This window comes from Eleutherodactylus coqui, chromosome 12, assembly GCF_035609145.1.
Source record: "Eleutherodactylus coqui strain aEleCoq1 chromosome 12, aEleCoq1.hap1, whole genome shotgun sequence".
Lineage (NCBI taxonomy): Eukaryota > Metazoa > Chordata > Amphibia > Anura > Eleutherodactylidae > Eleutherodactylus > Eleutherodactylus coqui.
Window position 1 is genome coordinate 122,906,064 of NC_089848.1, and position 17,688 is coordinate 122,923,751.

The 17,688-nt window shown below is 44.6% G+C and overlaps 1 protein-coding gene across 1 annotated transcript in view; it reads left to right on the forward strand.

Annotated features, from left to right (window-relative positions):
• Positions 1–17,688, forward strand: part of LOC136586617 (macrophage mannose receptor 1-like) — a 300,895-nt gene that overhangs the window by 87,567 nt on the left and 195,640 nt on the right. Inside the window, exons 11-13 of the mRNA XM_066584760.1 lie at positions 10,613–10,806; positions 13,343–13,467; positions 14,880–14,970. Coding sequence (XP_066440857.1) covers positions 10,613–10,806; positions 13,343–13,467; positions 14,880–14,970 — 410 coding nt within the window. The remainder of the gene's footprint in view (positions 1–10,612; positions 10,807–13,342; positions 13,468–14,879; positions 14,971–17,688) is intronic.

Sequence of the window (17,688 nt, forward strand, 5' to 3'; positions counted from 1 at the left end):
TGATCTCACCACGGGGGGGCCGTGCGGGACCCCCAAACAGCGTTAGGGGGATTTAAATGCCGCTGTCAGAATTGACAGCGGCATTTAAAGGGTTAATAGCCGCGATCGGCCGAGCGCGGCTATTGCCCGCGGCTGTCAGCTGTAATAAACAGCTGACGCCCGCGCTGTATGGAGGGAGATAGCGGCGCTACCTCCCTCCATACACGTCCTGCAGCTGCAGGACGTAAAAACACTATGGCCCGGTCGTTAAGGGGTTGTCCCGCGAAAGCAAGTGGGGTTATACACTTCTGTATGGCCATATTAATGCACTTTGTAATATACATCGTGCATTAAATATGAGCCCTACTGAAGTTATTCACTTACCTGCTCCGTTGCTAGCGTCCTCGTCTCCATGGTGCCGTCTAATTTTCAGTGTCTAATCGCCCGATTAGACGCGCTTGCGCAGTCCGGTCTTCTTTTTTTCTCAATGGGGCCGCTCGTGTCGGAGAGCAGCTCCTCGTAGCTCCGCCCCGTCACGTGCCGATTCCAGCCAATCAGGAGGCTGGAATCGGCAATGGACCGCACAGAAGAGCTGCGGTCCACCGAGGGAGAAGATCCCGGCGGCCATGTTCACCAGGTAAGTAAGAAGTCACCGGAGTGCGGGGATTCAGGTAAGCACTGTCCGGTTTTTATTTTTAACCCCTGCATCGGGTTTATCTCGAGCCGAACGGGGGGGCTATTGAAAAAAAAAAAAAACGTTTCGGCGCGGGACAACCCCTTTAATGATTTTTAACAAACTTATTGTCCCAATCATCTTTCAACATATTATTCAGTCCCTGTATATGGCAGCACATAACAACAGTGACGAGAGCTGTTTTTTCCCTGGTTCAGGAGCGAGGGCTCTCTTGCAGTGCCTGGCGTGTATGCAGTTGTCTTTTTCTTCCAGTTTTACTGAAGTGGCAGTCACAACTGGATCTGGTACGGTCCATCAAATCTCGGTTGCAAACTTTTTCTGATATGTTCTTTTGAGTCTTTTGAGGTTTGGACTCTACCAAACCTTCATAGGGACTCAACTTAGTCTTACAATTAGGTGTGTTTCTAACTGAGTGGTGGACTAATAAAAGATGTACCTCAATTATTTTCCATCACTTCTGATTCATTTCTGTACAAATTACTTTGTTTGCCAATTTTTTCAGCTGTATCCTTGGCATTGGCATTTTTAGTTAATGTGAGAAGAGATCTATGCAAACCAACATAAATTCCAAAACCCCCACCTTTTCGTAGCTGTATGCAGTCAATCTGCAGTTGCTGGAATGGCCTTGGCTCGCATTGAGCAAGTGACTAACTGGGTTGTGATGGGCGTAAGCCATGAAGACTCTATATCACACCTTACCTCCAAAGATTGATGGGTTTGTTCATGGCTCAAATGGGATATTATGGAGTAGGGTGTGCAGAGGAGACACAGAAGTTTATCCTTCCTCCAGATCCTATCAGTGTATTGCTCACTACTCTCTTTTGCCAATCCTCTTTTTCTCCCTTTTGAGGCATATTCCTGTAATTTAGTCAACAAAAAGTTAGCCACACCCTCTTTGGGTGCAACCAGGTTAACAGCCATTACCTCATTCAAGGGGTGTTGGGCTGTTGTGTCTGCTTTCCGGTTCCCTAGAGCCTCAGGAGTTGTCTCCTTGGTGTGAGCCTGGACTTTCATGATAGCCACCTGTTTGGGAAGAGCTAAAGCCTTGCATAACAAATACACTGCTTCTGCATTCTGCATTTGTTTATCCAAAGATCCAACAAAATTTACACCACGCCACAAGGATACAAGATCAAATACGATTCCAAATGCGTACCTTGAGTCGGTGTGGACATTAACAATCTCATCTTCAGTCAGTCTACATACTTCAGTAAGTGCCATCAATTCCGACTTCCTGAGCAGACATCCCAGGAAGGGAGTGTTTTTTCCCCTATAATTCTTTATGTTGGTTACCACTGCACAACTTATTCTGCTTGTCCATCTTCATGATATCTGGAACAATTCTACAAAAAAGTCAAAATCTGCATTAGCTATGGGAGTTTGAACAACATTTTCAAGACCCCTAGTTTCACTGCCATTACTTCCCCTGCTGCCCCTATCTTCCCCCTTTCTAAATTCAGCGGACGTAATGAATCTGTATTTAGAATAATTTTAATTGTGATGTGAGGGTGCTAGTAGGGCGGTCTCGTACTTAGTAAATCTCGCAGCTGAATGATTTTTAATTTGTGCTCAATGTCTATGATTGCATGAGGGACCATGACAATAAGGGGGCCACAGCTCCTTTGGTACCTGCGCAAAAACTTGTTGCCAATAGGGGAAAGAATTTACAATCTATAACCATAAGAACTACACCAATGGTGATTAACTGCTGGTTCATTAAGGGACTAGTAACTCTAACATCATTTGATGTATATTTAATTTATGTTTGTATCACTGTAAGCATGTCTGCCATAATAAATTGAATGGGCAGGTCTCTGACATCATACATCTACCCACACTGGAAATATAAATAAAGGGACAGTGCTCCTATAGTCATAGGAAAATGCACTTTGATAATTAATAAATTCTCTCACCTGATTTCAGACAAAATCATTGCTAGATGACAAGAGCTTAGTAGGTCTGCTTTAGACCACTTCTTTTCTTTGGAACTATTTCACTGAGGCAAGGATAGTCCAGGGGACCACAAAATTTCAATTCACTGATTGGATTTTCTAACTAAAATAAAACTTTTATTGAATAATTTAAAATCTAGTTGTTGAACGAACAAACATATTCCAGAATATATTGGGCTAATTTATTTGAATTATTAACTAGTGATTGAAAGCGTCCCCAGGATGTATACTTTGAGCTGTTCTATCCGAATATTGAACCAACACATACTTCTATTAGTCACTTTTTTCATCAATGACTTATGTGACAAACCTTTAACACACTTCAAGCACTGATAGTATTATTATCTTTTTCCCTATCAGTGATGCATGTGACAAACCCCTACTATATCTGACACATTGAGAGTATCAGCAATTTTTGGGTTATTTATAAGGATGAGCGAGCACCAAAATGCTCGGGTGCTCGTTGCTGGAGTCGAACTTTTCGTAATGCTCGAGAGCTCGTTTCGAGGAGCGAACCTCATTGCAGTCAATGGGGGACTCGAGCATTTTTGTATGGGACCGATGCTCCGCATAGATGACTTGTGAAACACAAGAAAACATCAGAAAGTCATGGAAACACCACAGAAACAGATAGGGAAGGGCAGGGGCAGCATGCATGGCTGCATATGAGGCTCCCAGGTCCCACTATTAAGCCAACATGGGGGCAAGAGCCTGGTGGTCACTCCCCCTACAATTTACTTGGGACAAACCCTCATTAACAAGGCGCATGCGCTGGCACATCTTAGCTAAGCACTAAACTACCTGCAACCAAGGACAATCATTGCCTGCGGGTGACACCGCTGCCTCTTCTTCTGGATTACATGCTGGCATTGCTGTGCACCCCCCCCCCCCCCCCCGCACGATCCTGCGTCCACAGCTCACACAAGATTTTCCCTGCGCAGCGTTCAGCTGGCTTCATGCCACACGCTCGCTTCATAGCCACACCACCCTCATGTCTATTTATAAGTGTGTACTGGATGAGGAGGAACCGGAGGCACACACTGCAGAGGGTTGGCAGGGCCTGGTTGCGACCCTCTTTGAAAGTGTGGCTGATAGGCCGCAATGCTGCTGAGAATTGATGATAAATTGATGTACAATCATCATTCCAATCCCGTGCCACCTCTGTCACAAAATTGTCAGGAGCCGCAAACGTGGGCATAAAGGGGACTCTTGCCAGCACTTCTACACATCTCCACAATGCAGCAATACTCTGGTTGCGAAGCACGTGAGCGGGCCCAGAGTCAGGCTCGGTCCCAGCCTCCACCTCTTGTGACCCAAGGTGCCGCAAGTTACATAGCAATGGGAAATCCATGTGTCCCCACACAATTCATTCTGTGTAGGTGTCAGATAGCTCAACACCGCAATGGGAAGTCTTTGAGTTCTTTGGGCTCGCCTATGCTGTCAGTGCACAATGATGGTATTACACAGGAAGGAATAAGAGTGCCCAAACATGGCAGAGTTTCACCCCACCAAGGACCTCCACCTCAGCCCACATTTCTGCCAAATTCATTCTTTATGTGTCAGATAGCTGAACAATGCAATGGGGAAGCCTTTGTGCACCCACAGTATAGGCGAGCCCATGAAACTCAAAGACAGTATTAAACATGAAGAAAAGAGAGTGCCCAAACATGGCAGAGTTTCACCCCGCCGAGGACCTCGGCCAACACTTCTGCCCTAATCATTCTGTGTATTTGTGCCAGATAGGTAAAACACCAAAATGGGAAAGCCGTCTGCACCCTAGCCAAGTCAGTGAGTGTATTTCCGCCAGACAGGTAAAGCAACGCAATGGGAAGTCTTTGTGCACCCACCGCATAGGCGAGCCCATGAAACTCAAATACGGTATTACACATAAAGAATTCAGAGCACCCGGACAAGGCAGTTTCACCCCGCCAAGGACCTTGGCCTCAGCTCACACCCTCAGTAATCATGGGCATAAAGCGGACTCGGATGCTAGTACAGCTATGAACGTCTCTTTAAAGCAGTTACGGTTGCTTTCATCGCTCCAAACACTGGATGAACCACAAAGAAGTTCTACAGGCCATACCTGGTGCAGTTGATTCTTCCCCCCCAGGACCTTGGCCTCTGCCCACACCCTCAGTAATCGTGGGCCTCAAGCTGACTCTGATGCTAGTGCAGCTGTGAACGTCTCATTAATGCAGTAACGCTCCTTTTGTCCAAACCACTGTCTCAGATAACTGTGGTAACACGAGAGAAAATACATGGTGCCCACTGCTGATCCCCAGACCCCAAGCAGGAGGAGGATGTGGCATAATAAGGTCAAGAAACAATGACTGAGGTAAGACGCGTAATACTCTGTATGGGAAGTATGTGAGCGGGCCCTGGGTCAGGTTCAGTCCCAGCCTCAACCTTGTGTGACCCAAGGTGCCGTGAGTTAAATAGCTATGGGAAATCGATGTGTCCCCAAACACTTCTTTCTGTGTATGTGTCAGGCAGCTGAACACCACAATGGGAAACCTTTGTGCACCCACAGTATAGGTGGACACCAGTAACATTTCTGTAGCAAGAGTATAGGTGGACCCCAGTAACATTTCTATAGCAAGAGTATAGGTGGACCTCAGTAACATTTCTGTAGCAAGAGTATAGGCAGACCCCAGTAACATTTCTGTAGCAAAAGTATAGGCGAACCCCTGTAACATTTCTGTAGCAAGAGTGTAGGCAAACCCGTGAAACATTGGTGTACCAAGAGTGTAGGCGAATGCCTGAAAGAAATTTTGGTTACCAAGAGTGTAGGCGAAGGCCAGAAAAATTAGTTAGATAACAGTGTAAGCAACAGCCTGAAAAATTGGTGTACCAAGAGTACAAGTGTACCCCTGAAAAATTGCTCAACCGCGAGGGCAGGTGAAACACATAAACATTTTTTAAAGCTACTGCTTGCTGTTGCTTAATTTGTAACAGAGCCTGGAGGCAGCCCTGTGAAAAAAACTGGTTACATTTTAAAGTATAAATACTTTTGAAACTTTGAAAAATTGTAAAAAAATTTTAAACAGAGCCTTTTGGGCCGCAGAAAAATTGGCAGTTCAGCGTGATAACATGCTGTTTTAGGAGGAGGAGTAGTAGGAGGAGGAGTAATAATATCCGAGAGTGATTGACAAAGCTAATTCCCCCTTTTTTTGTGGTGATAGAGGAAGCATTTTTCTCCTGTTACAGTGAAAAGAATCATTAGGTTGTGCTGCTTTCTGCCAGTGGAGAAGAGAAGTCTGGGGAAATCCACTCTTTGTTCATCTTTATGAGTGTAAGCATGTTGGCACTGGCAGTTGACAGGCGGGTACGCTTATCCGTGATGATTCCTCCAGCTGCACTAAACACCCTCTGATAAGACTCTAGCGGCAGGGCAGGTCAGCACCTCCAGGGCGTACAGCGCAAGTTCGTGCCTCATGTCTAACTTTGACACCCAATAGTTGTATAGAGCAGAGGTATCACGGAGGACAGTGGTACGATCGGCTATGTACTCCCTCACCATCTTTATACAGTGCTCCCTCCGACTCAGCCTTGACTGGGGAGTGGTGACACAGTCTTGCTGGGGAGCCATAAAGCTGGCAAAGACCTTGAAGAGTATTTCCCTGCCTGCGCTGGACATGCTGTCTGATCCCTGCGCCTCCTCTGTTACTTGGCCCTTGGAACTGCGTCTTTTGCCACTAGCGCTGTTAGATGAGAACTTTAGCATCACTTTTTCCACCAGGGCCCTGTGGTATTGCATCACTCTCGTACCCCTTTCCTCTTCGGGAATGAGAGTGGAAAGGTTTTCCTTATACCGGGGGTCGAGAAGGGTGTACACCCAGTAATCCGTGTTGGTCAGAATGCGTCTAACGCGAGGGTCTCGTGAACGGCAGCCTAACATGAAGTCAGCCATGTGTGCCAGGGTCCCAGTACGCAACACATTGCTGTCCTCACTAGGAGAATATCTTTCAGGATCCTCCTCTTCCTCTTCATCCGATACATGCTGAACAGATGAGAGGGTACCCTCTGCAGTGTGGCCTGCTGTCTCTTCCCCCTCCTTCTCTTCCCCCTACCCACCCTCCTCCTCCATAACGCGCTGAGATATAGACATGAGGATGGTCTGGCTATCAAGCAACATACTGTCATCCCCTTCTCCTGTTCAAACTACAAAGCATCAGCCTTTATGCTTAGCAGCGAAGTTCTCAGCAGGCAAAGAAGCGGGATGGTAACGCTAATGATTGCCGCATCGCCGCTCACCATCTGGGTAGACTCCTCAAAGTTTCCGAGGACCTGGCTGATATTTGCCATCCATGCCCACTACCACTCCGCCGTCCATGTTGCAGCTGGTATTCCACTATTGTTCTACGCTGCTCGTACATGTCGTACAAAGGACCGTTGGGGTTCTTGCACAGAGGATCAGGAGTAAATCTTTCCCTATATAGGCAGCTCTGCCCCTAAACTCTGCGTAATGTTCTACACACACAGAATGGTATAACTGAACTACTTTGCAGTAGCCTAGGAAATTTTAGAGTGCAGTTTCACGGTGAGAGCACATTGTACGGCACTGCAGGCTGAGAACGCTATTACTAAAAGGCTGGGAACAGGCCTAGATGCGTAATACAAAAGTTGGTGCACTACTGCTCCCAGCCAGCCACAACTGTAAAGCACACGGTGAGATGTAGCCCTAAGAAGGACCATTGGGGTTCCTGTACGGAGGATCAGGACTGTATATCTTTCCCTATAGAAGCAGCTCTGACCCTAAACTCTGCATTATGCACTGCAGGCTGAGAATGCTATAACTGCAAGGCGGGGAACAGGCCTAGATGTGTAATACAAAAATTGATGCACTACTGCTCCTAGCCAGCCACAACTATAATGCATAAGGTCAGATGCAGCCCTAAGAAGGAGCATTGGGGTTCTTGTAAGGAGGATCAGGACTGTATAACTTTCTCTATAGAAGTCGCTGTGTCCCTAAACTCTGCGTTATGCACTGCACACACAGAAATTTTAGAGTGCAATTTCACAGTGAGAGCTCGTTGTACGGCACTGCAGGCTGAGAACGCTATTACTGAAAGCCTGGGAACAGGCCTAGATGCGTAATACAAAAGTTGTTGCACTACTGCTCCCAGCCAGCCACAACTATAATTCACATAGTGAGATGTAGCCCTAAGAAGGACCGTTGGGGTTCTTGCACAGAGGATCAGGAGTCCTGTAAAACGTTGCCTATATAGGCAGCTCTGTCCCTAAACTCTGCATAATACACTGCAGACTGAGAACGCTATAGCTGAAATGGCCTGCACAGCCCGAGATGCTTAAAAAAAAAAATGGTGCACTACTGCTCCAATCCAGCCACAACTATAATGCATACAATGAGGAGTAGCCTTAAGAAGGACCGTTGGGGTTCTTGAAGACAAGATCCTACTCTAACACTTTCCCTGTATAAGCAGCAGCACTTTCCCTAACCTCTGCCAGCATGCGTCTAAGGCGAGCCGTGGGCGGGACCAGTTTAAGTACTCGACGGTCACCTGATCAGCCCAGCCACTCACTGCTGGGGGGTGGGATAGGGCTGGCACGTCACAGCAGGAAGTGGTAATGCCTTCCCCGCATGTCTATTGGCTAGAAAACGGCGCTAATGATGCGGGGAAGGAAATGCAATTGACTAGAGTACCACATAGTGTTCGTCTCGAGTAACGAGCATCTCGAGTACCCTGATGCTCGAACGAGCATCAAGCTCAGACGAGTGTGCTCGCTCATCTCTAGTTATTCATTTAATGCTTATACGTATGTTAATGGATATTCCGGAATATATGTTTGTTCGTTTAACAGCTAGATTTTAAATTATTCAATAAAAGTTATATTTTAGTTAGATAATCCAGTCAGTGAATTGATACTTCTTTTCTTTGCAATCTAATAGCACTCAGGAGAATATGAATTGCAATATACAAATGCGTTAAATATTTTTTTTTTTTCCAAAAAATTCTATAAACCTAAGCAAAATCTCTATGATTATAAGAGACAAGATATTTTCCCATGGGAATACCATTGTAAAGCTAAACCTGAAAAACACCATTGCCCTAGAAGCAAAATCCAACATCCAGAGACAAGTCCCCTTTATGGTCAGGTAAAACAGTCACCATAACTAAAAGGTTATAAGGAGGCGCCTTGATGCTATTGATATAACATGTTATATTATATTAACATGAGGAAAAATTGAGTATTTAACTCACCTGGTGTCAGCCGAGGACACCTTACAACAAGGCACCTCGCTGACACCGCAATCCAAGTTCGCTTATAAGATAGTCTTTTAATCCATCCAACCTTCGTCGGAGAGCAGCGGGGCAATCCAAACAAGCTACACCGGGTAACCGGGGCTTAATTCAAGTAGACCACGAAGAAGAAAAAACGACTGTCCTAGGAGCGCGGACAGTCGTTTTTTCTTCTTCGCAGTCACCATAACTAATCGTTTAAAAATGAGACCGAGAGGAGATGCCATCCCCAGATGGGAGTTCAGGCTAACATAGTGCTCCAAAACCCTCATCAATATTCCAACACGGTTATCCCTAGACATACAAATTTACCAATCTGTTAATGAAATCATTAACAGACAGTCCTATACAGTCCTATACTTCCAACAATAAATGGCGCAACCTAAGCACACAAACAATACCACAACTAATATCGAATACACAAACAGTTCCCAAAAATCCCACCTTTTATACGTCTCCCTCTGCATTTTGGTCATTATCCCGTACATCTACTTCACTTAAGATGGATATAGTCACACTCAGGCCATAAGTCTCTTATGCTCTTCTTCCCCACTCATTATATATAAATATTTATCTACGTGTTATATATAATATATATTATATAACTAATTATCATCTGTTTACCAAACAGACTAATATATGTAACTCTGCATATGCTATATACTAAATGCACATCCACTAGCTCATCTTTCACCCTCTCTCCTCCCTGGGGATGGGGGTGGTGTTTAGGTGCCTTTCACTCTCAAAGAGAAAAGAGAGTCAATTGTTTCTTCTTATCTGGTGGGGGCTACTAGGAGATGTAACTTTGCTGACCAGACTAAGTTAAACTTGCACAATACAGGAAGACACAGAAAAGCACAAGATCGAGTAAAATTAGTAATATTACTTCACTCTCAGCTGTATGTAACCTCAATGAGTTGTTCTGCCAACAAAATGTTCCTCACCAAATCGTAAGTGAAGATGTCAGTTTATCTTGGAAATTTTCTACTTAATTTGGCTACTTTCTTTATGTACAGCATCACGTTCTTAAAGGGCTGTGCTATCAGAACAACCTATTTCCATATGCCCTGTTACTGTCATAGAGAAAACTCCCATCCAACACCCCCTCAATCAACCAGAGATGAAAGCCCCTAGAAAGATCGGTTCAAGCTCCCAAGGTCTTACCATGAACATTTAAAGGGGTTTTTCAAGCACATCCTCAGAATAGATCACCAATAGTGGTTATGCATGAAAAACCCTTTAATTTGAATGTAAGCAAGAAATACTGAGGAGGCTATACTAAGCCCAGTATTTGCGATATTGGGCTTAGTGTAATTTCCGCTGGCACAGGGTGCACACCTCTTCATGCATTCAGTGCATCCCAGCTACTCTGTGTATCCTTTCAAAAATGCTTGACAGGTCCAAAGTGGCGTAAATTACTGGTATAATTTCTGTTAGTTTTTGGTGTAAATTATCCATAAATCTGTCGGTCTGGACAGCCACATCCCCTCCCAACAAGCTCTGTCCAGTTTACTAAAGAAATAGGCAACATTTTTTGCAATTTGCAACATTTTTATTACAGAAACTAGTGTAAAAGCTTTTGGTAATGTGGGCCAGTATATTCTCCATGAGGTGGCTGCTACATATTTCAGCTGCCAGACCACTATGGCGATCACTGTTATGGCTGTATGAACATACATTACAAACTCATCTGTGTTTCATTAACTTTTAATTACATGTCAAAGACAGAAGACAGGGATGTGTTGCTATGAGAACTGGAGACAAAGCTGGATTATGGGATGTTATAGAGTGTGAAGAGAAAGCCAAGTATGTGTGCAAGAAGTGGGCAGAAGGAGTGACGCCACCACCGATCCTAACAACAATGGCAGAACCAACGTGTCCGACTGATTGGACTTCATCAGATCGTGCATGTTACAAGGTAAGAAAAACTGTCATGGTGGGAATTCAGTTCTGAATTCATGCTGTATCTTCGTGTCTATTGATTGATGGTTTGCTGTTTTTCAGTGTCTGTCTTCCAGTTTTAGTTGGACGTACACATCCATGTTAGACAGCCCAATGTACAGATGTGTCTTTTCTTAGCTTTCCTCTTGGCTCAAGACGTCTCGAGTTCTGTGGTGCGATATTACCAGCTTTAAAAATAAAAACTGCGTTTCTTATCTTTTCTCCTGGGAAAAGGCCTCCATCACACAGGCATTAGCGGAAACACATGGTTTTTTTAACGCTGCATTTACTGCAGTTTTAGCAGTGCTGGCATGCATTTTGACAGCATTTTGGCTGCATTTTCTGCACAGCTGAAAAAACAGCCAAGGAAGCTGAAAAGAAAAAAAGGAATACTCACCTAGCTGGCACCATCTGGGTCCCTGCCACTGCTCTCCAGGAGCTTCAGGCAGGCTGCTAGGCACTTGTCAGTGCTGACAGACCATCTATTGGTGGTGATGGGGATTGAAATCCTGCCTCCAGTAAGAGACTACTCTGATTGGCTCTGAGCGCTGGCTCAACCAATCAGGGTTGGCATTCGATGAACCCATCACAGCCATTCAGTGAATGGCTGTGATTGGTGCACCAAGCGCCAGCTCTGATTAGCTGCACTGGTGCTCCTAAACCAATCAGAGCAATCTTTTGCCAGAGATGTTGATTTTAATCCCCGTCACCAGCGACAGATGGCCTGTCAGTGCTGACAAGTGCCTGGCAGCCTGCCCGAAGAGTGCTGCCAGAAATGTGGTACTAAGTTGTGTCACATTTTCAGCAGCGCTGAAACCACTGCCCATTCATTTCAATGGCCAACGCACAGCTGAAATCGGCCAAAGATAGAACATACATCTATGTCAAAGTGCAGCCTTTTGATGCTTGTGTGAACAGCCCCATTGAAATGAATGGGAGCGTTGTACAGAGTTTAGCGCAGCGCTGAAAAGGCAGCACTTAACGCTGTACAAAAATGTGTGTGAGGGAGGCCTTACTCTGATGGAAGATGAAATGAAAGACATCTGTATATGTTGGCATGCCTATGGACTTTACTGGCCAAAACATAAGCCAAAAGAGTCCTTTTCATATATGATTGGCTACTATACTTTCTTTTAAAGAGGATCTGTAATGTCCTCATGTCAGTGGGGCTCGGCTGCATACTGTTGCTCTGTAGCCATGGCCCCGGTGACTCCAACGATGTCTTTCTTTTCTTCATACAACACACTAGAAAAAATACATCCAAAAAATAGAGAGCACCACAATATTGCAGAGGTGCAAAAAACAACACAAAATGCTCCATTATATAATAAAATCATTGGTCACAATATAAAAACAGTTAAAAACTGCTGTAAAAGCTTTAGTAAATGTGGACCATGCTCCAGCTCAGCATACAAACATTAGTCACTACACCGACTCAAGGCTGCATAATAGATGCATAAACATGATACTTGCTTCGAATACCAAAGATGGCGCACCTGGTGTCACTGACAGCTGTATGCACATGCGATAATGCACATAAACCATACAAGATATAATAGTCATGTCTGATATTCAAGACTCAATAGCATGCCTATGCCAATTCTCCATACGTCACTACAATAATACAAGATGCTGTGTTTGAACATACAGACACCATCACATGCACATGTGTCAATCCCTACAGATGCAAGCTTTCCGCAACAGAAAGGCTGCAGCAGATAAGCAGGAAAACTGCAGTGAACAAGTCCGTGTCTGCATTGTGCAGATCGGGCTGCAGTTTTTGTAGCAGATTTGCTGCAGATTTTAATTTTTATATTTCAAGGATTGAGATCTGCAGCATTAATCTGCGGAATAATTAGACATGCTCTGGATTTAGAATGCTCTGCATTTAAAAAGAATGTTGGATTTCTTGTGGAAGTTTTCAGCACCATGTAAAGGAGATTTTTGAAATCCCTCCACATGGCTTGTACTGGAAATGCTGCAGAATTTTCGTCCCCGTGTGAAAGCAGCGGCCTGTTCCACTCCATAGCAGGGGAGGAGAGCAGCTCTTTCTCCTCTGCACTGCCGCCCATGTGTACCGTTGATTGGTAGTGATCGCTGGTGGGAACTGCTGCTGCTCCCCCGCTTCCACCAACCAGTTTCCTTCTGCTGTACCACGATAAGAGAAGAGGATAACATCTGTCAGAAGAAGCAGCGCAGCACTCCAGGTTAGAGAATGTAGGAAGTGACACAAGGTGTGGAAAGCTCTCCATTTATTTAATAAAATGCATGATCAGCTGCTCCTGATGGAGAAGAGAATGGAAAGGCCTTATAGTGGCCCTCCGTCGCCCTGTGCCATCCCCTGCACTGTCACCTAGAGTCCCTGGATATGTTCAAAATATGTATTTCCTATTCTTCTCCGCTGAAACCTGCGAGCGTCTTATAATCCAGTGCGTCTTATAGAGCGAAAAATATGGTAATTTTTAAAGCATTTATAAAAACAATTATACAAGTTTTATTTGTTTTTCCAACAGTTTTACTTGACAGAAAAGTATGTTAAAAAGACCTGGCTAGATGCAAGAGACTTTTGCAGAGCTGTAGGAGGCGACTTACTCAAAATCACTAATAAGGAGGAGGAGAAGGTGTTAAGAAAAATTATGTAAGCAGTGATCTTGCTAAAAATATCATCTTATGCTATAAATATTGTAAATTACGTTAGTTGGAATTAACTTGTCAGATGCCACATGTGGTCCCGTCTGCGGGCGACGTGTCATACAGCAGGAGGAGCGGGGCAGACTGATAGGTAGTTTTATGTTAAATTCAGTAAAACTTATAATTAGTGATTGAATGTCCTGTTTATTGTGAGCTTCGGAGTCCGGGGGGCGTCCTGCTCAATGATTGGCAGCTTTCCATGCATGCACATTCAAACTGAGAAAGCCATCAGTCATTGCGCAGGACCGCCCTGCAGACCCATAAGCCCACAGTGAGCAGCGACTTAAAGGGGTCGTCTAGGAATTAAGCAAATGACCACCATCTGTGCAGGCTGTGGAAACCCATCTGAGGACTGGCGAATGCATCTATAGACCGGAGGGGGAAGGGGTGGAGCCACAGTCATTTGTTGGTGAAATTCCACAGCATTTCTGCAACATGATTAGCACATTGAAGATTTGTTAATCGGCCTCATGCTCGTGTGTCCGTGTGAAACTTTTTCTGCCACAAATAGGATTTTGAAACCCGCAGCCACATGTATTATACTCTGCAGATCTGCAACATTTTAGTGTGGGGATACAGTGTCTACAAACCTCCTGCTTCCTCTATAGCAGGGGTCCCCAACTCCAGTCCTCAGGGACCACTAACAGGTCATGTTTTCAGGATATCCTATGGTAAGAACACCTGTGGTAATGTCTGAGGCACCGACAATGATTACATCACCTGTGCAACACTGAGGAAATCCTGAAAACATGACCTGTTGGGGGTCCCTGAGGACTGGAGGTTGGGACACTGCTCTATAGAACACTAAGAATCACATGCACAGAATCGTTAGCGTGACGGACGCATCGTGATGACTTGTTGATCAGCATTGTAGAACACTGCAGTTAAGTTTCCATAATGCTTCAATTTCCAGTTAATATTTGCTAAATCTTTATGTACCCGGGGGTGAAACTGAGATGTTGCCTATAGCAGCCATGGGGCCAAGTTTCCTTTTTCTCCAGTGCAATTGAGAAAAAATCTAAACTTTCATTGGTTGCTCCCAGCAACAAAGGTTCTGAGATAGTTTTGCTTCATGAGACCCGGTGTGAGGAAGGGGAACGCCGAGGAGAAGCTGTAGAGAGCGAATCTACATACAAGATAATGGGAGATTATTACAGTCCGTTACGTTACAGTACAGAGCATTGGCCTTTTACAAGATCACTGCAGGAGAATGAAAGTGAGTTCAGAGAGAAGTGTATCAATGGAATCTGTGTGTCTTCAGCCCTCCACACATTATAGCAGTTGAGAGCCATTTATCATGGTGTTCACATACAGAATGTATCTTCTACATTGCTGATATTCACCTATTTTATTTTGCAGAGATAAACTTTTCGATTCCAGAAACTCTTTTTGGATTGGTCTAGTACACAGTAATACGGACGAAGGGTTCGTGTGGTCAGATGGCTCCCCTGTAAGTAATGCCATGTCTTGTTAAAGCAATTACTTGTTACAATCACCTTCAGGTCTATCCACATGACGGGGCCACAGCAGAACATCTGCCGTAGATCTGCTGACGCTCCCTGCAGTAACATTATGCACCAAGTCATGCTGTTTCCTTGTGGATTTTGTTGCAATATCCACCACATAAATGGTCATGCTGCAGATTTGGAATCCTCTCTGCATGTCAGTTTCCACATGGATTTCATACAGAGTTTTTTCCAAAGCATTTATATAAGATTTGTTTAACCCTTTAAAGCTACAGAATGTACATTTACATCCTGGAGGCTCAAGGTTTGTATGTAGTGGGATCGGGGGTTGATCCCGCTCCATACAATGTGGATGCTGACTGTTTCTTACAGCCGACACCCGCCTGCAACAGCTCAGATAAGGAATGCCTCTGACCAAGGCTGTTAACAGCTGTTAACAAGGCTGTTAACCCTTTAAATGCTGCGGTCAATTTGACCGCGACATTTAAATGCAGCGAACGATGTTAGGGCTTCCTAAACTGCCCCCATGATAATATTGTGGGGTGCTGTGTGGTTGCCATGGCAGCCTGAGTCATTCTGAAAACCCCCAGGGCTGTCATTGCAGATCAGCCATTGGAGATTGGCTGTCAGATCGCGGTATAATGTAATGCTATGGCTTATCACTTGTCCCCCATTGAGGACTAAAACAAAAAAAGTGAAAATTATTTTAACTCCTTAAAGGGGTTGTTCCATGAAAGCAAGTGGGGTTATACACTTCTGTATGGCCATATTAATGCACTTTGTAATATACATCATGCATTAAATATGAGCCATACAGAAGTTATACACTTACCCACTCCGTTGCTGGCGTCCCCGTCTCCATGGCGCCGACTAAAGCTGCCTTCTCCTTCCATTAGACATGGTTGCGCTGTCCGGTCTTCTGCTCTGTTGAATGGGGCCGCTCCGGCGTGCTCGCGCCGGAGAGCTGGTCTGCGCATGCGCAGAAGACATGTGCGGCGCGAGCACGCCGGAGCGGCCCCATTCAACAGAGCAGAAGACCGGACAGTGCAAGCACGTCTAATGGAAGGAGAAGGCAGCTTTAGTCTGCGCCATGGAGACGGGGACGCCAGCAACGGAGTGGGTAAGTGTATAACTTCTGTATGGCTCATATTTAATGCATGATGTATATTACAAAGTGCATTAATATGGCCATACAGAAGTGTATAACCCCACTTGCTTTCACGGGACAACCCCTTTAAGGACGTGGCCTATTTTGGCCATAAGGATGCAACAATTTGGGGGGGGGATTTTCATCTCCACGTTCTAAAAGCCATAATGTTTTATCTTTCATCAATACTGCCGTATAAGTGCCTATTTTTTGCATTGTGAGCTATAGTTTTTATTTTCACAGTTTTTGGGTGCATATAATGTATTGTAGAACTTATTTTTTGAGAGCAGGGAGAGAAAAAAACACTTCTGCCATTGTTTTTTAGTTTTTTTACATTATTAATCATACAGCATGAATGACACAAGACATTTTTCCCGTGGGTCGGTACAATTACAACGATACCAAAAATATTATAATTTTTTTAGCTTTTTCCACTTTTGCACAATAAGGCTTTATTCACACAAGTGTATATCAGCTGCCATTTTCACGGTTGGCTGATATACGCTATATGCCAGTCAGGAAAGATAGTCCTGGAACTATCTTTTTGGACAGAATATTGCGGCAGATGCATAGACCCTATAGGAGCCTATGACAGCTGCCGGAGAAGGGAGGTGGGTGGGAGTTTATCAGCATGACTGCTAAACTTCCTCCCCCTTCTCTCCTCCTCTACGCCTCTTGCCAGCTGTTTGCAATGGGAGGAAGGTGGGAGGAAGGTGGGATGGGGTGGAGCAAGTTGCTAAGCTGCTACCCCATTCTGCCCCCTCCCATATCTGGCTGCCGACAAGGGGTGGAGAGGGGGTGAGAGCTTAGCTTTGTGCACTTGTTCATGCATTTTTCAGGCGTCGGTGGGCGAACATAAAAAAAATAAAAAATGCTGACAGCCATGTGAAAGAGCCCTGTAATCACTATAATATCGCTGTGTAAAAATAGCATCAGACTATTATATGTTAACTGCAATATCTAGAGATATACTAGAGCTTAGCCGCTGTATCCACACCAGTTATAAAGGTTGTAAATATGAACATATAGTCAGGGTTGAGCTTGTGATCGCCTTTGCTGAGGTCAAAGGACACATGCATATTTCTTTCTTCTAACATGAAGGAGAGCTGCATTGAAAAGGCTTTAACTGACACATGGTCAGGTTTATTATTTTTCTCACATTTTCAGTTTTTCCCCCTCCCTTTTAAAATAAACCATACCTCCTTAATTTATCCATCAACAAAGCTGTATGAGGGATGAGTTGTATTTTTCAATGGTACTATTTCATGTACCATATAATGTTCTGAAAATCTTTTAAAAATGCCAGATATGCACATCTTCTAGCTAAGGGAAACTCCTATCTGACTCTTATGGTGCTAATAAGCCATGGTAATTCTAGCTGAGTGGGCACCGTTGTAGCCGCCCAACAGATGGCATTGGGTGGCCGGCTAGCGCTAAGCTAGCTAACTATATGTAGTATACTGACTAATCTAAACTACATTGACTCGTTTCTATAGCCAGTTTTACATTCTGGCTGTGTCATCAGGATGAAGAGAGAGCAAGCGGCAGCGGTCGT